A 27315-nucleotide genomic window follows, 5' to 3' on the forward strand; every position below is an offset into this window, starting at 1 on the left:
CGGAAGTCATTTCTGGTCATTTCTGACCCATCGGTCACATGTGCTGCTCATCTATAACGGGAACTGTTATGGGCCAGGATTTAGAAACTCCAAAGTGTATTATGAAGTCCACCTGACCTACAACCGTTATGTTGAATTTGGCGAGGATGAGCACAAGAACCTTCACTTCAGGTGTGATTCAACAGTCTACCCAGACACCTTCATCAAATTAAGTTTTATTCTAAGAACTTAGTTAACATATATAGGTAAACACACAACAAGAGTTTTTTAATCAATTACAAACATAAAGATACCCCATAGCTACAGTAATGTATGTATAACACTTAATGAATTCCCCCTTAACTGTTCCAATTCAAAAACAAAATCTCAGGAACCTAAAATCCCTTTTCAAGGGCCTAGCACTCTGCATTCTCACTTGAATAAGACTGGCTTTCCCTGAGATTCTGACCCCATCTCACCAGCAGGTTTGAACCCTTCTGGAAAGCCAACTATATCTTTGAAGTCACCAAAGCAGGTAGCTATAATCAATGGGTTTTTTTCTGGAACAATTCTTTAAACTGGAAATAGAGAGAGACAGGCCAATACCCTTATTTTCTCTGTCTGTAGTCCACAGCAGTCAAAAATGAAAACGAAAGTAAGACAAAACTCTCAGCTCCACCCACAAAATGACATCACTGAAGCCATGTGATAAGACAAAAACCTTTCTCAAAGGGACACTCCCAGGGCAGAACGATGGCCTGAATCTTGCGCTCGTTGGGCACAGGCGATCAGCGAGTCTGGAAGCGGATGCGATTTGCGCGTCCGGCCATGATCGGACTCTGGCTGAGGTTTGACACTAGCTGGCCAATGAACTGAGGGTCAGAGTGGGGGGTTGGTGCAGGAAGAGGGTGTGCGCTGAGCCAAGTGAATGTAGGGGTGAGGATGGTCTTTCCCAGCAAGCTCCTTGAAGGCTGACAGCTGCTGTGGAGCTGCCTCAGGGAGCGACAGTACTGCATTAATGAAGTAAGCTCGGAGACCTGCCACAGCGTGTCTACCTCGCAAACTCAAACAGCTGACAATACCACCTTATACTACCTCAGCCCTCAAACATCTGCTTTTAAGGTTGAGGTTGAGTAGACTGGGACTGTACTCGTTGGAATTTAGAAGGATGTGGGGGGATCTTATAGAAACATATAAGATTATGAAGGGAATAGATAGGATAGATGCGGGCAGGTTGTTTCCACTGGCGGGTGAAAGCAGAACTCGGGGGCATAACCTCAAAATAAGGGGAAGTAGATTTAGGATTGAGCTCAGGAGGAAATTCTTCACCCAAAGGGTTGTGAATCTATGGAATTCCTTGCCCAGTGAAGCAGTAGAGGCTCCTTCATTAAATGTTTTTAAGATAAAGACAGATAGTTTTTTGAAGAATAAAGGGATTAAGGGTTATGGTGATCGGGCCGGAAAGTGGAGCTGAGTCCACAAAAGATCAGCCATGATCTCATTGAATGGTGGAGCAGGCTCGAGGGGCCAGATGGCCTACTCCTGCTCCTAGTTCTTATGTTCTTAATTTGTTAGGACATGGGACCAGACCCCAACTTTTGTTAGTGTACCGGACGAAAACCCCAAACAATGTTCCAATATTTGAAACTGTGAGGAAATGATACTTGAAATGAAATGAAAATTGCTTATTATCACAAGTAGGCTTCAAATGAAGTTACTGTGAAAAGCCCCTAGTCGCCACATTCCGGCGCCTGTTTGGGGAGGCTGGTACGGGAATTGAACCGTGCTGCTGGCCTGCCTTGGTCTGCTTTCAAAGCCAGCTCTTTAGCCCTGTGCTAAACCAGCCCCTTCACCCCAGAAGTGACGACTCTGGCCAATCGGTATCTTTTTATGTTAAAAGAAACGTGAGTTTAAAACATAATTAATCACATTAACATCAGAGGAAATAGCTTTACAATTAACAGTTAAACAGTTCTTAAATGAAATGGAAAATTTAACTTACTACTCACACCTGCCACTAATTCCAATTAAGCAACCACTTATAGTTCAAATGCCACTTAAGAAATAAGTTAACACAACAGGTTACTTGCTTATCTGTGCAGACCTTTGGAGAGAGAGAGAGAGACCCGTTTGAGGAACAACCTTAAAATTCTTCTGTCTTGTCCGACTGTTCTGCTGAACCTAACAGTATTTAGCCAAACTGCAAACTACAGGAAGACCTGGCTCCTCTGATTTATTACATCATCTGTATCCCACTAAGATGTCCCATCACCTTCTTATCTAGGAGTAAATACAACCCCTCAGATTATCTATACACCAGGGAATCTCCTGCAACTAAAATAATGTTTCTTTAGCCACCTCTCTGTAAACGTGAAAAACAATAATCACCTCACCTTTTATGACATCTTAATTACAGCTTTAGCAGACACACTGTCTGGATTATTATTATATTATTATAATATTATTATTTTGCATTATAAACCAGAGTTCTTAATAACAATACTGCCACAAACATGAAATATAATATGGAACAATTTCTACATCCATCATAAATCCCTATCTAATATTTAATATTGTCCAGAGCTCTCTGGTTGTCGGGATTCACTTTTCCTGTTTGCAGCACATCCCCGTCTGTGGATTTCCTGGTGGTGTGGGGTGGTTTACGTGGTAAATCCGATTGACAAGCTGCGGGAAGATAGAATCCCACCGCCACTGAACGTGCGCGGGCGAGAAACACACGGCTGGGGGACTGGAGAATCCTGCCCATTGGCGCACTCGTCCTTCTAAATTTCAAAACACCCGTTATGGTCAACCGAAGTGTGGGAAAAAGAGAAGGGATTCTTCCCCCCCTCTCTCACCTGGTCGGAACATAACAACGTTGAACGCCTCCAGCACCAGCCAGTCAATTGCCATGGGTAGAGGATGCGAGGGGCCTGGAAGATCGAATACTGGGAAACGTTCAATAACTCACCATCACAGGTAAAGCGGATACATTATTCTGGTTCAGTCGACGGATGAAGGTATCCAGATTTTCCACCTCATCTTTGACTTTTGTCATATTTCCTGAAATTGAATGAAGAAGCAATTGGATTTATGCATTGACCCATATTCTGAAATAGTGTTCTACAACTTTGGAAGTTCTGTCGGCGTTGTGACTGCCACACAGAGCAAAATAACTGACCAGGTCATCTCATTTGTTCAGCCGATGGTTGAGTGGTCAACGCTGGACTGGGAGAACGCCTTTGCTCACGTTTGAAATAAGGCCTTGGGATCGTTCACACCCATCTGACCGGGTCTCAGTTTAAGACCCCACCTTCAGAATTTTAGCACTGCCCTGAAGTGTTAGCCTCGATGATAATCTCAAATGCCTGGGCTTGTGACTTGATCTTCCTGACATAGGACAAGAGTGTGTTCAACTGAGCTCCACCTGATCCATTGGTGCCCTCCCTTTTGTTGGAGTTGTACAGCCCCGGGAGGCGGGGCGGGTTACGGTGTGGCAGGGGGACGGGTCAAGGGTGAGGCCCAACACCTGTGTGTGCAATTCCACCATTTTTACTCTGGCGGACCAAATCTTCATACCAATCAGATTATGAAAATGATTTTCTGTTCTGTTCTACTGGGATTTAGCGGATTAAGTCTATGAGAACAGGTGGCATTGGCTTGGTCAACATTCCCCTTGAGCTGAGGAAGTTGAGGGGGTGATCTGTCTGAGGCGTTTAAGATATTAAATGGATGTGCTGAGTAGACACGGAGAAGTTATTTTCCGAGGTGGGGTAATCAAAGTCATGGAGATTTAATTTGAAAACGAAAGCCAGCCTGTTAATTGTTGAGCTTTTCACCTCCACCAGCTGTGTCAAAACACTTGACAACCAATGAAATACTTTTTGAAATGTTGTCAATTGCTTGACGCGTCGGAAACCTCGCGGACAAGTTTCCACACAGCAAACTCTCCACATGTCGTGATAATAGACAGATAATCAGTTTTTTGTTGTTGCTGAATATGCTCCGTTTAATGACTCATTCGAGACTCCAGGATGGTATGTTGCCTCCCTGGTGCAAGGGTCAAGGATGTCTCGGAACGGTTGCAGGGCATTCTGGGGGGGGGGGGGGGGGAGAGTGAACAGCCAGCTGTTGTGGTGCACATAGGCACCAACGATATAGGTAAAAAACGGGACAAGATCCTACAAGCTGAATTTAGGGAGTTAGGAGTTAAACTAAAAAGTAGGACCTCAAAGGTAGTAATCTCGGGATTGCTACCAGTGCCACGAGCTAGTCAGAGTAGGAATGTCAGGATATATAGGATGAATACATGGCTCGAGAGATGGTGCAAGAGGGAGGGATTCATATTCCTGGGACATTGGAACCGGTTCTGGGGGAGGTGGTACCAGAACAAACCGGACGGTCTGCACCTGGGCCGGACTGGAACCGATGTCCTGGGGGGGGGGGTTTGCTAGAGCTGTTGGGGAGAGTTTAAACTAATGTGGCAGGGGGATGGGAACCGGTGCAGAAAGTTGGAAGGTAGTAAAATAGGGACAGATACAAAAGGCAGAAAGGGGGAAAGTGTAAGGCAGAGAAGCCACAGTCAAAAATCAAAAAGGGTGACAGTACAAGGTACAGTGACTGAGGGGAGCTCAGTGAATAGGACCAAAAATACTAAAAGGAATAAAACGGGAAGTGAAAACATTAATGGTAAGCGACGCGGCAGGTTGTTACAGGAAGATATGGGTTCAACGACATGGAAAATTAGGAGAAAGGTTCAGAAGAAATATAACTTAGGAGAGGTTACTGATTGAGGTGTTAAGATTCAGAACAGAGGTAAAAAAGCCAACATAAGTGTGCTTTACCTGAATGCTTGTAGTATTCGGAATAAGGTAAATGAGTTGATGGCGCAAATCATCGTGAATGACTATGATTTAGTGGCCGTTACTGAAACATGGTTAAAGGATGGTCACGACTGGGAGTTAAATATCCGAGGGTATCAAACTATTCGGAAGGACAGAGTGGATGGTAAGGGAGGTGGTGTAGCTCTGTTATTTAAGGATGACATCCGGGCAACAGTAAGGGATGACATCGGTGCTATGGAGGATAAGGTTGAATCCATTTGGGTGGAAATCAGGAACAGTAAGGCGAAAAAGTCACTGATAGGAGTAGTCTATAGGCCACCAAATAGTAACATTATGGTGGGGCAGGCAATAAACAAAGAAATAACTGATGCATGTAGAAATGGTACAGAAGTCATCATGGGGGATTTTAATCTACATGTCGATTGGTTTAACCAGGTCGGTCAAGGCAGCCTTGAGGAGGAGTTTATAGAATGTATCCGCGATAGTTTGCTCGAACAGTATGTAATGGAACCTACGAGGGAACAAGCGGTCCTAGATCTGGTCCTGTGTAATGAGACAGGATTGATTCAGGATCTCATAGTTAGGGATCCTCTCGGAAGGAGCGATCATAATATGGTGGAATTTAAAATACAGATGGAGGGTGAGAAGGTAAAATCAAGCACTAGTGTTTTGTGCTTAAACAAAGGAGATTACAATGGGATGAGAGAAGAACTAGCTAAGGTAGACTGGGAGCAAAGACTTTATGGTGAAACAGTTGAGGACCAGTGGAGAACCTTCCAAGTGATTTTTCACAGTGCTCAGCAAAGGTTTATACCAACAAAAAGGAAGGACGGTAAAAAGAGGGGAAATCGACCGTGGTTTTCTAAGGAAATAAGGGAGAGTATCAAATTGAAGGAAAAAACATACAAAGTAGCAAAGATCAGTGGGAGACTAGAGGACTGGGAAATCTTTAGGGGGCAACAGAAAGCTACTAAAAAAGCTATATAAAAGAATAAGATAGATTATGAGAGTAAACTTGCTCAGAATATAAAAACAGATAGTAAAAGTTTCTACAAATATATGAAACAAAAAAGAGTGGCTAAGGTAAATATTGGTCCTTTCGAGGATGAGAAGGGAGATTTAATAATGGGAGATGAGGAAATATGCTGAGGAACTGAACAGGTTTTTTGGGTCGGTCTTCACAATGGAAGACACAAATAACATGCCAGTGACTGATGGAAATGAGGCTATGACAGGTGAGGACCTTGAGAGGATTGTTATCACCAAGGAGGGAGTGATGGGCAAGCTAATGGGGCTAAAGGTAGACAAGTCTCCTGGACCTGATGGAATGCATCCCAGAGTGCTAAAAGTGATGGCTAGCGAAATTGCAAGTGCACTAGTGATAATTTACCAAAATTCACGAGACTCTGGGGTGGTCCCGGCGGATTGGAAATTAGTAAACGTGACACCACAGTTTAAAAAAGGAGGTAGGCAGAAAGCGGGTAATTATAGGCCAGTGAGCTTAACTTCGGTAGTAGGGAAGATGCTGGAATCTATCATCAAGGAAGAAGTAGCGAGGCATCTGGATGGAAATTGTCCCATTGGGCAGACGCAGCATGGGTTCATAAAGGGCAGGTCATGCCTCACTAATTTAGTGGAATTTTTTGAGGACATTACCAGTGCGGTAGATAACGGGGAGCCAATGGATGTGGTACATCTGGATTTCCAGAAAGCCTTCGACAAGGTGCCACACAAAAGGTTACTGCATAAGATAAAGATGCATGGCATTCAGGGGAAAGTAGTAGCATGGATAGAGGATTGGTTAATTAATAGAAAGCAAAGAGTGGGGATTAATGGGTGTTTCTCTGGTTGGCAATCAGTAGCTAGTGGTGTCCCTCAGGGATCAGTGCTGGGCCCACAACTGTTCACAATTTACATAGATGATTTGGAGTTGGGGACCAAGGGCAATGTGTCCAAGTTTGCAGACGACACTAAGATAAGTGGTAAAGCAAAAAGTGCAGAGGATACTGGAAGTCTGCAAAGGGATTTGGATAGGCTAAGTGAATGGGCTAGGGTCTGGCAGATGGAATACAATGTTGACAAATGTGAGATTATCCATTTTGGTAGGAATAACAGCAAAAGGGATTATTATTTAAATGATAAAATATTAAAACATGCCGCTGTGCAGAGAGACCTGGGTGTGCTAGTGCATGAGTCGCAAAAAGTTGGTTTACAGGTGCAACAGGTGATTAAGAAGGCAAATGGAATTTTGTCCTTCATTGCTAGAGGGATGGAATTTAAGACTAGGGAGGTTCTGCTGCAATTGTATAAGGTGTTAGTGAGGCCACACCTGGAGTATTGTGTTCAGTTTTAGTCTCCTTACTTGAGAAAGGACATACTGGCTCTGGAGGGTGTGCAGAGGAGATTCACTAGGTTAATCCCAGAGCTGAAGGGGTTGGATTACGAGGAGAGGTTGAGTAGACTGGGACTGTACTCATTGGAATTTAGAAGGATGAGGGGGGATCTTATAGAAACATATAAGATTATGAAGGGAATGGGTAGGATAGATGCGGGCAGGTTGTTTCCACTGGCGGGTGAAAGCAGAACTAGGGGGCACAGCCTCAAAATAAGGGGAAGTAGATTTAGGACAGAATTTAGGAGGAACCTCTTCACCCAAAGGGTTGTGAATCTATGGAATTCCTTGCCCAGTGAAGCAGTAGAGGCTCCTTCATTAAATGTTTTTAAGGTAAAGATAGATAGTTTTTTGAAGAATAAAGGGATTAAGGGTTATGGTGTTCGGGCCGGAAAGTGGAGCTGAGTCCACAAAAGATCAGCCATGATCTCATTGAATGGTGGAGCAGGCTCGAGGGGCCAGATGGCCTATTCCTGCTCCTAGTTCTTATTATGTTCTTATGAAACACAGCGCCTCCAACAGTGTAGTCCTCCCTCGGAACTGCACTGCAATTTCAGCCTTGATTTTTGTGCTCAAGTTTTGGAGTGGGGCTTGAACCCTGAAACCGGTGGCGGGGTGGTTAGCACGGCCTCCTCACAGCGCCAAGGACCTGGCTTCGATTCCGGCCTTCGGTGACCGTCCGATGTGGTGTTTGCACGTTCTCCCCTTGGCTGCGTGGGTTTCCTCCGGGTGCTCCGGTTTCCTCCCGCAGTCCAAATATGTGCAGGTTAGGTGGACTGACCAGGCTAAATTGCCCCTTGGTGTCCAAAGATCAAAGATGTGCAGGTTACGGATTACGGGGTTGCAGGAGTGGGGCGAGGGAGTGGGCCGAGGTGGGTGCTCTTTCAGAGGAATTGAATGGCGTCCTCCTGCACTGTGGGGATTCTATGAACTTTATGATTCAGAGACAACTGAGTGATGATATTAAACCAGTAGGAAGAGAGACATTTTCTTTAGTTACAGAGTCCCGCCTGGTTAGCACTTTAATTTACATTGTTAATTTGACCATTTGTGTAGTGTTGCTCAATAAAGTATAAAGAGAGACTTCCATGTGCGGTGGGCAGCATAGGGGCTGGACTCCTTCATCAGCTCTTCCAACAATGTTTTACTTTGATTAGATGAATTTAGCTTCTGTCACTTCAACTTAATGTGTTTATTTGTTGATCTGCCTATTGTTCAAGCGTTCTCTCAAAAGAGTTTCAGGGGAGACTTTGTCACGGAGGGTGTTGCACACAGCAGTTACGTACAACCATAGACTAAGATGGTTCACGGATTCCCAGGCTGCCCGTATTTCCTGTGGCCTTGAGGGGTCCGTGTCCCATGTTTACCTAAATTGTGGTTTTCGGGAGGAGGTTGCACCTCGCTTTCCGGCTGCAGTTTATCCCAACGTTCCTGATCTTTGATCACCCGATACTGGACAGATGGGCGTGGCGGGGCGGGGAGGGGGGATCAGATGCACTCGCCATTTTGGCCTGGCCAAGGTGGGAATCAACAGGTCCAGGCAGCGGGCAATTGAGTGGACCATTCTGCCCGACTCCATGGCTACGTTCGCGTCTGGGTGTCCCTGGAGAGGTGTCCGCCACCATGCTTGAGCGCTTCTGCAAGGTGGTGAGCTCCGAGGAGGCTGGACTGCCTGAGAAATGACATTCCCATTTCATTTGTTAACTTTCCCGTAACGTTTGTGCCTTTTATTGGTTACTCATCGGAGTAAAAAAGGGACACTGGGGGAGCAAGCTATGAAACAGCTGTATATAATGCTGCATTCTGCGAATAAAACCAATTATCAAGAAGAGTATTAGGGTCGAGTTTCACTTTTCACCGACTGACTTGGGATCGACTTAACACAACCCACTGAGTAGAGAGATCAAGGGAGCCTTTTCCACACAGAAATCTAGAATTTTCCCCCTCACTTGCTGGGGGGGGGGGGGCGCAATTTGAAGGCTGGGGTTGATAGATTTTCGTTAGATAAGGGTATCAGGGCAGCACGGTGGAGCAGTGGGCTAGCCCTGCAGCCTCACGGCGCCGAGGTCCCAGGTTCGATCCCGGCTCTGGGTCACTGTCCGTGTGGAGTTTGCACATTCTCCCCGTATCTGCATGGGTTTCGCCCCCACAACGCAAAGGTGTGCAGGCTAGGTGGATTGGCCGCGCTGAATTGCCCCTTAATTGAAAAAAGTTAATTGGGTACTCTAAAATTTATAAAAAATAGAAATAAAGTTAAAAAGATATATTTTTAAAGATAATCAAGGGATTTGATGTATAGATGGAGAAATGGAGTTGACCACACCCCGATCAAGATTGAAATGATTAGTGCAGTAATGCTTCCAACGCCAAGCCCAACACCATGAGCTGGGAAAGCTAAACATTGCTATGTTAATTTTTTATTATTTTATGGACCAAGGTTTAAAAAACTCCAAAGTATATTATGGCGGCCACCTGACCTATAATTGTTTATTGAATTTGGCTAGGATGAGCACAAGGGCCGACCTTTCAGGTGTTAATCAATAGAGTTCTCAGGCCCTTTTGATCAAAAAACCAGCTTTATTCGAAGAACTTAGTTAACATTTGTAGAAACATTTGTAGAAACACACAGAGCAAGAATTTTTATCCATTACGAACATTAAAACCCCACACAGCTGCAATAATCTATGTACAACCCTTAATGAATTCCTCCGTAACTGTTCCAATTCAAAAACAAAATCCAAGATAAACCAGAAACCCCTTTTCAAAGGCTTGGCCCAGCACACGGCCTTCTCACTGGTGTAAGACTTGTTATTGATACTCTGTTCCTCTTTTCAAACAACAGGTTTGAATTCCTCTCAGGACGCAATTATCTCTTTTAAGTTACAAAATAGTCTGGGAACCTGTGCAGTTCAAACCAGTCCAAACTCGAAGCTAAAGTAAAACTCACAGAGCCACAGCCCAGCTCCACCCACACAATGACATCACTGAACCCATGTGATAAGACAAAAACATTTCTTAAAGGGACACGCCCTTGACAGATCCCCTATATTTGCATTACTTGTGACTCTGAATGTTTGAAAATCTTGGCAAACCAGACCCTTGCACCCAGAGTTCTCAAGAATAAATGTCCTTACTTCTACATCCAGTCCCATCGGCAAAGAAAGCTTTCCCTGAAGTTGGGATGTATCCTTTCTCACATGTGCAATAGAAATCTCCATATGCTGCATAGTATCGTGCATGAGGGCCACACTTTGAATCCAAATCTTCGTTATCTGCAGTAGGAGGCAAAATCATCAAAAAAATCCATTCGGTTTGAGAGCACACTTAAATTATTGCCTTGTTCCTGCTTTTTCCATCTCATAAACAATGAATTTAACTGCGACTGGCATAAAATCATTTTTGTGACATTGAGGGTGAGGTGGGGGATAAATACTCCTCTGTTGGGCGTGCCTCCGCTGGGGAGATTTATGCAGAAACCCCGAGACTCGGCTTCTCCTCGGGTACAGGTAATCCAGCTTCATCCATTTCCATGGGGACGACAGACTCGCCTGTCACGGGCAGGTCCGGTACTTCACCGCTTGTATAGTCTACACCGTTTCCTGCTCGCAACGTGGTTTCAGGTGGCCATATCGGCTGCTGGGACCAACCCCCGCCCTCCTAAATGGTCTACATGCTTCCGGATGATTCTTCCTCAGACATTCGCTTCATAAGGCAAAGCTCTTGATTTTGATGCAACAACTCCTGGGACCCAACTCGAGCTGGTTCCAAAATTTCTCCCACACACACGGTTTCCTTCACTGACAACCACCTTGTTGATTTGCCTCAATCATGATTTTACTTCCGGCTGCACTAATTGGTCCCTACCCACCCTGGCACGTTCGAAAACATCAGACGTCGCCTGGTCCAAAGACACATGCCCAAAGGATGACACAACCACGATTAGTTCAGATTTCCAAGCAAATGGACCAGAATGCTTCAGTGTTACTCTATTGATACTTTAATTTTTGGGGTGGCATGGCGGCACAGTGGTTAGCACTGCAGCTTCTCAGCGCCAGGGACCCGGGTTCGATTCCGGCCTTGGGTGACTGTCTGGTGTGGAGTTTGCACGTTCTCCCCGTGTCCGTGCATGTTTCCTCCTGGTGCTCCCGTTTCCTCCCACATACCAGGGATGCACAGGTTAGGAGGATTGGCCACGCTAAATTGCCCCTAAGTGTACAAAGGTGTGCAGGTTAGGTGGGGTGACGGGGTTAGGGTGGGGGAGCGGGCCTAGGTTAGGGTGCTCTTTCAGAGGGTCGGTGCAGACTCGATGGGCCAAATGGCCACCTTCTGCACCATAGGGGTTCTATGGTTCGATCAGCTGAGCATTGGTCAGAAACAACTTCAGTTATGGAACAGCCATTGAGAGAGTCATGAATGAAGTTGAGGAAAAGATTTCTTACCGGGTAAACCAGATACAGACCCATCACCAAAAGGGTCAAATAGATTATCGTAATCGACCACCTCCCCTAGGGTAAATACAAAATAATATGGAAGAGAACATGGATTAACATGAGACTAAGAAAGAAACAGTCACAAACAAGAGGGGAAAGATTTCTTACCGGGTAAACCAGATACAGACCCATCACCAAAAGGGCCAAATAGATTATCGTAATCGACCACCTCCCCTAGGATAAATACAAAATAATATGGAAGAGAACATGGATTAACATGAGACTAAGAAAGAAACAGTCACAAACAAGAGGGGAAAGAGAAAACAGTGATTGATAACAGAGTATCGTAAAGAAGGTACCTCTAACATTTCCTGCATTTCCCCCTTAAGTGTTGCTGATTTGTCTTACATCCTTTACTTGTCCACCCTGCAGACATGGGGAGAATGTGCAAACTCCATGCCAGACAGTCACCCAAGGCTGAAATCGAACCCGGGTCCCTGGTAAACGATTCATTCACAGATTCCAACTTGAGAATTATCACAAATAAATTGCACTATGAACACATCTCCTCGAACTAATTATTCCTCAGAGGTAACGTCAATGCAGTTAATAAATGGGCAGTTATCTAAAACAATTTAGTGTTAACTTGGTTACGAGGTTCAACGCCCCACCCTGGAACTCAATGCATGTTTAACCTGCCTATTCATTTCCCTGGAATGCCATCCGATTTCCATTTGAGGTCATTGATGTTCTCCGCTTCTACCGCTCTGGTGGGCGGTGGGTGGTGGGCTCCCGGTCATTAATACTCGGCGTGTAAAGTATTTCTTCCTCGCAATCCCCCTGCATCTCTTGCCCAAGATAGTAAATCTGTGCTTCCTTAGTCCTTGCACCATTTTCTGAAAGGAACAACTTCTCTTTGTCTACGCTATCTAAACCTTCTGCAATCTTCTACACCTCTGTCGAATCTCCCCTCAATCTCCTTTGCTTCAAGGAGAACAATCTCAGCTTCTCCAACCTAACCTTGGAGCTAAACCTCCTCATCACTGGAACCTTTTTGATAAACCTCCTCCCCACCCTCTCGAGGACCCTTGCATCCTTCCCGAAGTGCGGAGACCAGAACTGGACGTATTGCTCTAGTTGTGGCAACCTGGTCCAGCATAGCCTCCCTGCCTTTATTAAGGTCCCGGACCACAGCCCAACATTTGTTAGGATACCAGATAAGCACAGGGCTAAATCGTTGGCTTTTAAAGCAGACCAAGGCAGGCCAGCAGCAGGGTTCAATTCCCGTACCAGCCTCCCTGAACAGGCGCCGGAAAGTGGCGACCAGGGGCTTTTCACAGTAACTTCATTTGAAGCCTACTTGTGACAATAAACGATTTTCATTTAATTTAATTTACTTTCATATCAAGAACCCGAACACTTATTTTCAAATTTGTAAAAATGCGAGGAAAAGATACTTTGCTCCAGGTGTGATTACGCTGACAAATAGGGGTCTGTTATATCAAAACAAATTCAATTATTAGCGCAGGATTAAATGACATTATCATCGTAGAAAATAGCTTACAATTAACAGCTGAACAATTCTTAATGATAAAAGGAAACACTTTAACTTCTACGTGATACGTTTTCTGTCTCCAATCATGCAAAACCCATTACAGGTCAAAAGCCACTTGTAAATAAAGTTAGCAAACACAGGGATACTTGCTGCCCTCTGGATAGAGATTCCTTGGAAAGACTGCTTGAGCAGAGAGAGAGAGAGAGAGAGCGATCCTGTCAGAAAACAGCGTGCAGAGCCTTGTGGCTGTGTCAGACTAATGCTTAATCTGACAGCCTTTGGCAAAAGCTGCTGCTCAGTTCAAAGCTCCCAGCAAAAAGCCACAAAGTGAAACTGCCTGCTACAGACCTGGCTCCTCCCATTAATTACATCTTTATCCCAGTCAAATCCCCTGACCTGCTTACCTAAGTCTGAACACAATCTCTGAAATTATATACTCTCCAGGGAATCTCCAGCAATCATAACAAAATTGCACCTTTTGCAGACACAGAGTCTGCCTCTATGTTAAACCAGGCTTTTTAATAACACAAGCTATATAAAAGATTTCTACATTCATCACACTTTTCTACGCAACAGCTTTATTTATAAAGTCCGAGATAACATATTATTTGCTAACTACTCTCTCGGTATGTTGTGCCATCTTCAATGATCTGTGCACATGTACCCCCAGGTCCTCTGTTCCTCAACATTTGTAATATTTCTTGTTCACTAGTTAGGTAAATAACAACTACAACCAGTATCGAACAGGTACAGAAACCCATGCTTGCTCAGCTGATCCTGCACCCTGGTCCCTGATTGGTCACCGGGGTCACGTGACCCTCTTGGCAGATCGCCCCATAATGGGGACAAACACCACACTCCTCCCTCTCTAAGTTCTTCCGTACATCGATAATAATTAATTTACTTGGTCCCCAATAATTAAAATATCAAACACCATGAATCGAATCTTTCAGGTGGTTTGCGATTACTAGCGGGTGGTGTAACTCCTCTGTCCGGGGTGCCTCCATTGAGGAGCTTTATACAGAAATCACTATACCCGGTATCTCCTCAGGTGCTGGCCCCACATAACCAACAGGAACTCGTACCCATGGCTGGCCCAGCCAGTCCCAAAGGTGCAGCGGGGATGTACCAGACAACCGTTGTTGCATTTGGCACTGTTCACAGTTCTACACCAAACTCTCAATGTCGGGTTCGATGCCAGGCTGCCATACATAACCCCTCTCGAGCATCTTCGGATATACCCAGATTGGCGTGGTGCAATTCAGTTGGAGCAACTCCCTTCCTGGTACACGGACAAATACGCCGGATCCTCAAAGATCTCCATTAACTCAGGCAGTCCCTTCCCCTGTGCTAAGAAGATCTCCATGCAGTTTAACTTGATTGGCCAATCACGGCCCAAAATACTTAGCCCTTGGTCTGACAGTATTATTAGCGGATGCTGAGCGGACCGCTGCTGAGAGCTTACAGGTACTGTGGTGGTACCTTTGACCATGATGGCTTCTCCTGTGTAAGTTGTTAGTTTTGCCGCGGTACCCCTCAAGCACAATGTAAACTGCTATAAATATTGCAATGTGTGTTCTCCCATTATCGTGGCAGGGGCTCCATTGTCAACATCGATCTTTAAGGGTCAAACGTTGACCAAAAGCATCACAGTGATGGGGACTGCTTTGCCCCCTTTCACATTGAACAATGAGTGAACATTTAAATCCGCAGTACTGGACTCTTCTACATTATACGCTTGTGATGTGTTACAAACTCTGTCACTGGGTAGACTTACTTTTACGTCGATGCCTTAAGTGACTGTTTTTGTGGCAGAGAAAACATTCAGCCTCTTTAAACTGAGGAGGTGTGATTACCCCGTTCTTCTTCAATTGTAAGTGACCGATTAACTCTGAAAAATCTTCTCGCTCTACTTGTGACAGCATTTGCTTCCCGTTTTAAAGTTACATCTTCATTTCTGGCTGCAGCTTCCCGCCCGAAGTGGCGCATTGCACCATTTTTGCATGCCCTGAATCTCCTGTGCACCCATCTTAGCGCTCCCCATTGCCAATGCTATCTCCAGCACCTTCTGAAAATTTATATCTGCCTCTGCTAATAGCTTCCTTTGGCTGGCCTCATTATTTGCCCCGCAGACTAAACGGTCCCGCAGCATATCGTTGAGAGTGGCTCCGAAGCCGCAGTGCTCCACAATATGTCTTAATTTGGTAATATACGTCACAATCGTTCCCCCAAGGGCTCACCCAGTTTAGTTAAACTTAAATCGCTGGAGTATTACTGGTGGCTTCAGGGGGTGGTGTGTTTTCACCAATTCAACTAGCTCAGTGAGTGACTTGGGGTCGGACATGCTTGGGGATGCGAGGCTCCATATTAAGTTTAGGCCTGGGTTCCACATGTGATCAGAAGGATTGTCTTTCTCTTCCCCTCCTCCTCTATTCCGTTGAGCTGAAAAGCGTAGCCCAAACGTTCAATGTATTGCGTCCAATCCTCCACAGAGGCATCATAAAGATCCATCTGTCCAAATAAGGGCATATCTGCAAATACTCAACTCCTCCTGAACGTCAATGTGACTTAATACTCAGAATCTTGGTGACACAGGGGGCTGGATTTTCAGTTTCAGCGGCTAAGTGCCGGCTCAAACAGAGAATTTGTGGGAGTTCTACGACGGAAAGATCGCGCCGATCTCTCACTGATTCCGGGACTGGTGAGGGTCGGGCAGCGTCGCCGGGTGAAAGTCCTGGCTCCCGCGCTGGAAATGCCCGGAGAATGGCCAGGTCCCTGGCCATGCATTCGCACTGCTGCCGACCTGCAGCGGTCGCGCCATACAAAATGGTGCCAGCCGTGCCCGGACCGACCGGCCATCCGTGATCCCACAGCCCACTCCCTGGACACAGTCCGCAGCTGCCACCCCGGGTTCCCGACCGCTGAGACCGCACGCGTCCCGCGCCGTCGGGAACGCCACCCATCGGGGCCGGAGCATCGCAGGAGGGCCTGCCGATGACACGCCAATGCCATTGCAACGGCGCGCAATGTGATGACGCTATTTCAGAGGGCGCGGAGCATGGCTGACAGGCGTCAAACCACCGCCGGCCCCGATTTGGACGTCGGAGTCGATTCTCCGCCCGATTGCCGATTACGGTATCGGCGTCGGGCAAATGAGAATCACGCCCAGGGTCTTTTGGATCAAATAAGACAGTACAGACTGTTTTGTGTCTTGTCCAAAACATAGTACAACCTCAGCGGTGGCATTGCATTGTCAGCTGACGTTATGCCTCCGGAGCGAGACTTTATTCCACAATCGACTGACCTCAAAGAAAGACTGCCGCCCACTGAGCTGTGGCTAAGACACGTGTTTAAACTACTTGCATTAAGAAGTTACTTTGTCCATCTTTTTGGCTATTTTATGGTTTCCCGCTTGGCCATCAAAATGGCCGTGAAGCCTCACGGAATGTGTTCATCTTTAAACACACGTCAAACAGCCTCCCTTTCCAAGCTCCTGCGTCAGGCGGGAGAGCTATGGACGATTAATCTCTTTCATCCAGCCCGGAAATGGAAGGTTAATAAATGAACGGAATCTGAGCTCCGAGGAGCATTTTCACTTTATGTTCCTAATTTCTGGATTTTTACTCACCAGCCAATTGAGCAGAACACGCTGTGTGTTGAATCCAAGCAACCACTGCAAAAGACAAAAGACGTCTGTCAAACGTTTCATGTGGAACCCAAGGGGAGAAGGTTTGCAAGAACGTGTTGTGTTGTAGGAGCGGCAACCCTCCCAACCTACCCCCTCCACCTCCCCCTCCCCCCCCCACCCCCCCCTCCCCCCACCTCGCCGGTGATGTAATCAGGTTCATGCCCACGAAGAGCATGAGCCTGATTAGCATATTTTATCATAAATTTGAATGCAATTAGAGGGCGCCACGCTGCTACTTCCACCCTTAACGTACCATCCGGCCCAGCCGGCCCGTTGGCACCCTGGCGCGAATCACTATTGTTTTTCAAAAGCGAATGCCAGTCGTGATGATCTTGCCAGGAGGGCACAGGTAAGTATAGCCCCTGGGTGGTGAGGGACAAGGCTGGGCAGCATCCTGGCACTGTCCCCTGCCATTTTGACACTACCACCTGACAATGCCAACCAGGCAGTGCCACCCTGGCAGCCCCAACCTGGCAGTGCCACCCTGGCATCCCAACCTGGCAGTGCCACCCTGGCAGTCCCAACCTGGCAGTGCCACCCTGGAAGCCTCAACTTGTCAGTGTGACCCTGGCAGTGCCCACCTGGCAGTGCCCACCTGGCAATGCCCACCTGGCAGTGCCCACCTGGCAGTACTGATCTGGCAGTGTCGGCCTGGCACTGCCAGGGATGGACCCTCTGGAAAACCAATTGAGGGGGTTTCCCTTATGTGTGGGAGGGCAGGGGTGTACCCTAATGCCTGGGAGGACGAAGGGCTGATGCCTGTGATGGAGGGGTGGGGAGATCCTACACCTGTGAGGGGGTATGCCCGATCATTGCATGGTGGAGGGGGTCACTTCTTGCTTGTGGGGCGGTGTAGGAATCTTGTATTTGAAAGAATGTTAACTCCTGGCTGGCTCGCCAATTGTTGAGAATCTTTAATTTAAAAGGGATCTTAACCTGCCGAACTACGCCAAGTTGGGGGAAGCTTAGTTGATGAATCAAAGTCCTGGCGCAATACGACAAGTTGTAAGATCCCTTTTAAATTAAAGATTCTCAACAATTGGCGAGCCAGCCAGGAGTTAACATTCTTTCAAATACAAGGTTCCTACAATTGGCCTAGTCATGGCAGGAGGGGGGAGTACTGAGGACGACCTTCGGAGGCCCAGGTGACGACGGAAAGCTTCGAAGATAATCGGAGGAGGCCCAGAAGACAGCCAGAACCCACGGCTAGACTCGGGTAAGAAATATCTTTTTCACCCATTAAAAGTCTTAAAGCCGCATCAATCAGTACTTCAACCCTTGAAAAGAACATTTTTTATTGACTGTGTTAAATATATCAAGTGCCAGTCGTTGAGACTAATGTAAACGTGGCTGGAAGATTAGTCACTGCAGTAACTAAAATAAAACGGGACTAAAAAAAAAAATAGTCACGGCAGTCAGCGATCAAGAAAATTTATGCCTGATCCAAATCAAAGTGTAGATTCAGAGCCTTTAGCAGGCAGAACATTACTCCCCACTACATCCAAGGGGGGTACTGGAATACCAGATGTTTCTGTTGAAGATATGTTGGGGGATTGTAGATCTTTCACTCGTAGACAATTTAACCTATGTGAAACCTCAAAAAAAATTGAATCAAAGTATGATATCCCCAGAGGACAGTGGTCCTTCAATAATATCAAGAGAGCATGGGGAAAATGCACACGATTACACGGTGCAGAACGTGTAAAATGGTCCCTGGTAATTACGGGACAGATACACAGTCAGCAAGAGACCATTATTAAAAATAAAAGTGATCATCAGCTTCAGTCCACTAAAGACCAACTAATTGTAGTTGTTGAAGATTTGCGAGATGCAAAATCCAACCTTGAGCATTATGATGAAATTAGAACAGATTTGCAAAATAAAACCTCTGAACTCCAGCAGTTATCTGTTGAAATCGCAGAATTTCAAAATCAAGTTTTTAAAGTGGAGTCAAAATACCAACAGTTGCAATTAAATACTGAGCGAAGTGATGATGAGTATATCTTCCAACTAATTGCAGTTGTTGAAGATTTGCAAGATGCAAAATCCAAACTTGAGCATTATGATGAAATTAAAACAGATTTGCGAGTTGTAAAATCCAAACTTGAGCATAATGATGAAATTAAAACAGATTTGCAAAACAAAACCTCTGAACTCCAGCAGTTATCTTTTCAAATAACAGAATTCCAAAATCATGTTTTTGAAGTGGAGTCAAAATACCGACAATTGCAATTAAAAACTGAGCGAATTGAACTTGAAAATTGCAAGTTAATGAAAGAAAGATGTGTTTTAGAAAGAGATATAAACAACGTAACTGAACACTGCAATTCTTTGACAAACAGGCTTTCTGTGCAGAAATTTGAACAAACTCAGAAAGCAGCCCAAGCACCCCACCTAGTGGCACAATCGACAATTGCACAGCCGAGATCAATTGTTAAAAATAAATTATTTTCTCTGTCAGATGAATCAGACGAAGACAAAATACTAAAGTAATTCGACTAGCCCCTTTAAAACACAAACGGGTTAGAGTTGGAAGCAAAAAAATAGAAGAAGATGGTGAAACTATCACTAGAAACATATTTGACCACCAATGGGTTCATGAACAAATTGATCCTTCGAAAATTGACGAATGGTCCAAAGATCTTCCACACCCTAAAAAGGGTGGTATGACCACATGGGATGGAATTCACAGATTACAAGCCATTTACAGTCTCCACCCATTTGATGGAGTACAAATTTTGACTATCATGCTAGGTACTCGTGTAATTTCAACCCTTAGAAATGAAGTAGAAGTTGCCCTTGGAGACGATTTGCAAAATTTAGAAGCTGGTTGGCTAGCAATCAAGAGTTGGCTATTAAAATTTCGCCCCCCAAGGACCAATTGGTCTCAGATCACATCTTGCATTCAAAAAAATAATGAAGATATTCAGGATTTTGAGGAAACATTTTTACATACTTGGATGGAATATTCAGGGATGATACTCGACCAGGAAAATGACACATGGGATGCAAGCACTTTAAACCCATTAAAAACGGCTTTTATAGCCGGTGTTAAACCTGAAGTTTCTGCTGCCTTGAATTTGGTTTTACCAGCTTGGGCCACAGCTGGCACATACCGAGACATAGTTGACCGATGCATTCAGATAGATCGTGGTTTGCACAATCAGGCAACTTTTAACACTGCAGCTGCTCAAATGCAGCCTATTGCTCAAATCCAGCCCATGTTACCTGCTGCTCCAGCGTCGACTGTTGCAGCACCTGCAGGAATATCAGCAGTAACTACAATTTCACCACCAGCGCCAGAGCAAACATGTACCCTTGCTCCATTAAAATCATGTAAGAAAATACCACAATGTCTTTTCTACGGTAGAGTAGGACACTGGATGGCAAAATGCTATCAAAAACAACGGATGGATTCGAGAGATGAGTAGACAATGTTCACTACAATACATCTCCACCTCGTGGTCAACCATGTAACACGTACCAACAAGACACACCCAGTATGGCTTCTGGTCAGCACCACTGGCTAAGCAACTACAACCATGGTTTGCTTTTACAGTTAATCAACAACAGTATCATAATAGCCAAACTGTTTACCACATGGCTTTACAGAATCATCTCAGGCAACTGCCTGTTCGGCCTTCCACCATTATCCAATATGAAGATGATGTTCTGATAACCTCCATCAATAAAGATGATCATGACAAAGACTTACAGGTGGTCTTGAACCACCTCAGTACTAACAGTCACAAAGCTAGCTTTCACAAAGCACAAATTGCCCCGAAAGATGTTTACTTGGGACAGAAAATTTCCAAACGAAAAAGGGAACTTACTCAGAGAACGGCTGCCATCAAAGCAGCTAAAGAAACCTCAATGTATCGCTAAAAAGTTGCCAAGAACTGTCAACTTAAGAAAACTGTCATTATTCTGAACGTTGCTTTATTAGTTTAAAGAAACTAACATATCTTGTTAGCTGTGTTTACTTGAACAGAATCAACAAATATATCTACAGAAAATCAAGATACAGCACAAGATTGGTTCAGTTATATATTTAATAAGTTATTGTGTTTGATATTTTAAAATAAATGTTTAAATTCAGTCTGGAAATTAAAACTTCAAGCAATGTGGAAGCTGGTTTTTAAAAAAACCAAAACAACTTTGATTAAAGGCAATCTATATTCCAAAAGAACAGATCGTTCAAAGGTATTTGATAACTGGAATTTGGCAGCAATCCAACTTTTACTCCCAGTCCATTTGAGTGCAAAAGAAAAAGTTTAGAGATGCGAATGGCATAATTCCAAGCTATACGCCTCTTTTTGTCTCTGCAAGAAAATTATCCCTTTCAACAAGCTTTGTGTATAATCCAGAAGATGTCAAAGACTTGACATCAATTTTGATAATCATTTTACCATTTATTACTAGATCATATGTTCAACTTTTTATTGCATAATCATTTTATTTGTATACATGAAGTTATTATTAATTGTTTATTGCTGAATTATGTAATCATGGTATCAATTTTCAATCAGTATATCAATGTTAAGATCTGTAAAATGTTAACCGTAGTGTTACAAAATCGAATGGCACTTGACTGTGCTAGCTGGAAAAGGTGGCACCTGCGCCCTGATTGGTGCAGAGTGTTGCACTTTCATTCCCGATAACTCTAAAGAAGTTAAAGATTTGGCATTACATATCCAAAAAGAAATCAAAAAACTTGATCCGCCCCAATTTATCTCTCTCTGGGATAAAATTTGTGGGTGGTTTGGACACACTGGATGGAATGTCCAGAATAAGAATAATCCTATTCTCCTGTGTAGCTGTATTCATCATTTACATAACATACCAATGTGATCAAATTTGATTAATTTATTAATTATAATAATTATTTTGAAATGCCTGTTGCAATGTTAAGTGTCCATTCTATTGTTTAAAACTGTAATGACAATATGAATGAGTTATTCTTTGCGTTTTTACCTATCCTATCGCATTAATGATGTCTTTTATCTTATGGTGATATATCTCACTTAATTTTTCGATTTATCAAAGGGCCGACTGTAGAAGCCAGGTATTTCGAATACAACTAGTATAGGTAAAAGATAGCTGTTTAAGCATAAATATTAAGCCCCAGTTTTAAATACCCATTTATACAGCATAATTCACTTTTACTGAGGTCCGTTGTTCTGGCAAATGCATATTTTCAAAGTCAGTGTGACATCAAAACAGCACAGTTGCAAGACAATTTGTCACTGCTTGTGCTAATTGTCAAGGACAAGGACTGAATACCATAGCAACATGAAGGCACCATTGTTCACAATGCAGATAACAGCTAAATCAGCAAAAACAATTAAAAGCTGATGTTGCACATTGAAGATGGATGGCTTGCCATCAAATCAAATGTGTTTGAGTCTAACCCAAACCAATTAGGATTATATTGGGGTGTGATTAGATGACTTAAGACAGATATGAAAGTGTATAACTGAAAAGTTTCCGCCCGCCATTTTAGTGTTGTCTGTCCTTAATTTCTGTCTTTGATTCTGTCAGTGAGTCTTTCTGTAGTGTCTTTGTGATGTGTTGTCTTTCTGTTAGTTTAGTCAGTTTTGTCCTTAATAGTCTTTCTGTTAGTTTGTGTTTTATCTTTTGGGGGTTTTGTCAGTCTGTCAGTCTGTTAGTCTGTGTCAGTGATGGAGTGCACTTTTGACTTTGAGTTTGAGTTTAGCTGAAGATTAGCTCTCTCTCTCTCTTCACGTTTCATTGCCAGACTTTGACCGTTTAAAAGTTACTTTCGAGCTGTCTGCCTAAGGAAAAAAGATAATGTCTGTAATTCTCTGAAAGCTTCGAATTGTCTACGAATTGCCTTTTAAATGACTTTCAAATTGTAATCAAGCAACTACAAATAAAACAATTCTTTTTGGCACCTGAGAAGTTTTAACTGAAGTTTCTGCTGAGTCCCAGTATTCGCAAAGTGCTACTGGTAACCGAATAGCAGAAATAATATAAATTCCTTCAACTTTACACAGTCGAATAATACTAGGAATCCAACAACTTGGCATAGTCCAGAAATATTACAAATCTTACAACTTGTCGTATTGCGCCAGGACTTTGATTCATCAACTAAGCTTCCCCCAAACTTGGCGTAGTTCGGCAGGTTAAGATCCCTTCAAATTAAAGATTCTCAACAATTGGCGAGCCAGCCAGGAGTTAACATTCTTTCAAATACAAGATTCCAACAGGCGGGGGAGGGGGGATCCTCCATATTTGGGGGTGGGGGGGGGGGAGTTTATTTTTTTGTTCAGATCGGGGCACCCTTTAAAGATGGCACCCTGATTTCCGTGGATCAGGCCACACCCGCCAGAATGACGGTGCAAGCCACACCCCCAGATTCTCAGTTGCACCCCAATCTGGGCTAACAATAGACTTCCGCCCCACGGACATGGATAGAACCCCCCCCCCCCCCCCCGCAATCATTGTGGTTCTTCCCCACATCTCCAGGGCAGTGTTGGGGGTGCTCCCCCCGCCCACACCCCGCAATAGGACAGTCCCACAAACCGTGATGTCATGGTGACCAGATCATCTATTTTAACGATTTTGGTTCGGGGAAAATATTGGCCAAGGCACCAGGAGACTATCCTCTGCATTTCTGTGGAATGGAGTCACTGGACAATATTTAACCTTCAGCAAACATCCTGAAAACAGATAATTTGCTAAATTCTCTTTGCTGCATTCAAATTGGCTGCATTGTTTCTGACAGCAGTGATGCTTTTGGGCAGTTCCTCTTGTGGGAGTTCCTTTTGTGGGGGGGTGAGGGGGGGGGCGGTCACTGTTTAAATATAAGGGGTCGCCTATTTAAGACGCAGATGAGGAGAACTTTTGTCTCTCAGAGGGCCGTGTGTCTCTGGAACTCTCTTCCTCAAAAGGCCATGGGTGCAGAGTCTTAGAATATTTTTACAGCTGAGCTGGATTGATTCTTGATCAACAAGGGGGCGAAAGGTCGTCGGGGGGGGGGGGCGGGGTCGGCACGAATGTCGGGTTGATGTTACAATCAGTTCAGCCATGATCTTATTGAAGGCGGAGCTGGTTGGAGGGGCCGAGTGGCCTCCTCTCGCTCCGAATTCGTATGTTCATGTGACCTGGAGTTGCAGAAGGAGGATTTTATTTTTTGCAATGGAGAATTGGGTGGTAATGTGGATTCTAACACCCTGGGGTATAAAAGAAGTCCGCCTCAGAGTTTGAACGGGTGAAGCAGGTTGCAAATTGTACCAATTCGGAAACCTGGAGCAGATCCTGTGACATTATCATAAATATAAAGAACTGTGAGGGTTCATGCAATGTCTAAATCAACCATTAGAGGGAGCTAGGTGTACATATGTAGATATAAGGCATCGATGCTAACCCTTGTGGTTGAGAGGTTGAGGAGAAAGCTAGAGGGTAGACTGAAGGAAAGATAGTGTGAGTGAGAGCAGATCATAGTTACTATAGTAGTGTAGAGATGAAATGAAATGAAAGATGAAATGAAAATTGCTTATTGTCACAAGTAGGCTTCAAATGAAGCTACTGTGAAAAACCCCTAGTCTCCACATTCCAGCGCCTGTTCGGGGAGGCTGTTATGGGAATTGAACCGTGCTGCTGGCCTGTCTTTGTCTGCTTTCAAAGCCAGCAATTTAGCCCTGTGCTAAACAGCCCCTGATTAGTAGTGGATGAGTGTTTATTATCAACTGTGTATTATATAGGAGTAAGTGTCGAATTCAATTAAGTAGTGTAAAAACGTTAGAGCTTTGTTCATGTTAAAAGTTATTTGTGGTCTTTGTGATCACTGCCTCAGCCATCCTTAAAATTAGCAACACAAAAAACACCACAGGTCCGATTGGTAACGAAGGGGGCCTCCGGAAGGTGACTCGGCTGACATCCTTCTGGTCAAGGGGGGTGGGGGAGGGTGGAGAGGGAAGTGTGTTCATCAAAGATGGCTGCCTCAGATCCACGAGCGGTTAGAGCACGGCATTTAGTCTCACAAGACGAATGTGGAATTCACCCTGGCTCAGAAATATCCTGCTGACTGCCTGGAAAAGGGAAGCTGACCACACAGACGGCACCGCCAAACCTGGCTGTCGCAAAGGGGCGCCTTCTCCACTTCTCTAAAGCCATAAGACCATAAGACATAGGAGTGGAAGTAAGGCCATTCGGCCCATCGAGTCCACTCCACCATTCAATCATGGCTGATTTCAACTCCATTTACCCGCTCTCTCTCCATAGCCCTTAATTCCTCGAGAAATCAAGAATTTATCAACTTCTGTCTTAAAGACACTCAACGTCCCGGCCTCCACCGCCCTCTGTGGCAATGAATTCCACAGACCCACCACTCTGTGGCTGAAGAAATTTCTCCTCATCTCTGTTCTAAAGTGACTCCCTTTTATTCTAAGGCTGTGCCCCCGGGTCCCAGTCTCCCCTGCTAATGGAAACAACTTCCCTACGTCCACCCTATCTTAGCCATTCATTATCTTGTAAGTTTCTATTAGATGTCCCCTCAACCTCCTAAACTGCAATGAATATAATCCCAGGATCCTCAGACGTTCATCGTATGTTAGGCCTACCATTCCTGGGATCATCCGTGTGAATCTCCGCTGGACCCGCTCCAGTGCCAGTATGTCCTTCCTGAGGTATGGGGCCCAAAATTGCTCACAGTATTCTAAATGGGGCCTAACTAATACTTTATAAAGCTTCAGAAGTACACCCCTGCTTTTATATTCCAAGCCGCTTGAGATAAATGACAACATTGCATTTGCTTTCTTAATTACAGACTCAACCTGCAAGTTTACCTTTAGAGAATCCTGGACTAGGACTCCCAAGTCCCTTTGCACTTCAGCATTATGAATTTTGTCACTGTTTAGAAAATAGTCCATGCCTCTATTCATTTTTCCAAAGTGCAAGATCTCGTACTTGCCCACGTTGAATTTCATCAGCCATTTCTTGGACCACTCTCCTAAACTGTCTAAATCTTTCTGCAGCCTGCCCACCTCCTCCATACTACCTGCCCCTCCACCTATCTTTGTATCATCGGCAAACTTAGCCAGAATGCCCCCAGTCCCGTCATCTAGATCGTTAATATATAAAGAGAACAGCTATGGCCCCAACACTGAACCCTGCGGGACACCACTCGTCACCGGTTGCCATTCCGAAAAAGAACCTTTTATCCCAACTCTCTGCCTTCTGCCTGACAGCCAATCGTCAATCCATGTTAGTACCTTGCCTCGAATACCATGGGCCCTTATTTTACTCAGCAGTCTCCCGTGAGGCACCTTATCAAAGGCCTTTTGGAAGTCAAGATAGATAACATCCATCGGCTCTCCTTGGTCTAACCTATTTGTTATCTCTTCAAAGAACTCTAACAGGTTTGTCAGGCACGACCTCCCCTTACTAAATCCATGCTGACTTGTCCTAATCCGACCCTGCACTTCCAAGAATTTAGAAATCTCATCCTTAACAATGGATTCTAGAATCTTGCCAACAACCGAGGTTAGGCTAATTGGCCTATAATTTTCCATCTTTTTCCTTGTTCCCTTCTTGAACAGGGGGGTTACAACAGCGATTTTCCAATCCTCTGGGACTTTCCCTGACTCCAGTGACTTTTGAAAGATCATAACTAACGCCTCCACTATTTCTTCAGCTATCTCCTTTAGAACTCTAGGATGCAGCCCATCTGGGCCCGGAGATTTATCAATTTTTAGACCTCTTAGTTTCTCTAGCACTTTCTCCTTTGTGATGGCTACCATATTCAACTCTGCCCCCTGACTCTCCGGAATTGTTGGGATATTACTCATGTCTTCTACTGTGAAGACTGAGGCAAAGTACTTATTCAGTTCCTCGGCTATTTCTTTGTCTCCCATCACAAAATTACCAGCGTCATTTTGGAACGGCCCAATGTCAACTTTTGCCTCCCGTTTTTTTTTAATGTATTTAAAGAAACTTTTACTATCATTCCTAATGTTACTGGCTAGCCTACCTTCAAATTTGATCCTCTCTTTCCTTATCTCTCTCTTTATTATCCTCTGTTTGTTTTTGTAGCCTTCCCAATCTTCTGACTTCCCACTACTCTTTGCCACATTATCGGCTCTCTTTTGCTTTGATGCATTCCCTAACTTCCTTTGTCAGCCATGGCTGCCTAATCCCCCATCTGATAACCTTTCTTTTCTTTGGGATGAACCTCTGAATCCTCAATTACTCCCAGAAACTCCTTCCATTGCTGTTCTACTGTCTTTCCCACTAGGCTCTGCTCCCAGTCGATTTTCGTCAGTTCCTCCCTCATGCCCCTGTAGTTACCTTTATTTAACTGTAACACCTTTACATCTGATTCTGCCTTCTTTCTTTCAAATTGGAGATTGAATTCTACCATATTATGATCACTGCCTCCTAAGTGTTCCCTTACTTTAAGATCT

General features: G+C 44.5%; 1 protein-coding gene across 1 annotated transcript in view; it reads right to left on the reverse strand.

Moving 5' to 3' along the window:
• LOC140403317 (adhesion G protein-coupled receptor E3-like) overlaps positions 1-27315 on the reverse strand; it is a 94101-nt gene that overhangs the window by 60753 nt on the left and 6033 nt on the right. The window contains exons 2-6 of the mRNA XM_072491163.1: positions 16829-16873; positions 11814-11879; positions 11655-11720; positions 10350-10487; positions 2951-3042 (exon numbers count right to left, since the gene is read on the reverse strand). Coding sequence (XP_072347264.1) covers positions 2951-3042; positions 10350-10487; positions 11655-11720; positions 11814-11879; positions 16829-16873 — 407 coding nt within the window. The remainder of the gene's footprint in view (positions 1-2950; positions 3043-10349; positions 10488-11654; positions 11721-11813; positions 11880-16828; positions 16874-27315) is intronic.

The sequence above is a fragment of the Scyliorhinus torazame genome, chromosome 27 (assembly GCF_047496885.1).
Source record: "Scyliorhinus torazame isolate Kashiwa2021f chromosome 27, sScyTor2.1, whole genome shotgun sequence".
Taxonomy (NCBI): Eukaryota; Metazoa; Chordata; class Chondrichthyes; order Carcharhiniformes; family Scyliorhinidae; genus Scyliorhinus; species Scyliorhinus torazame.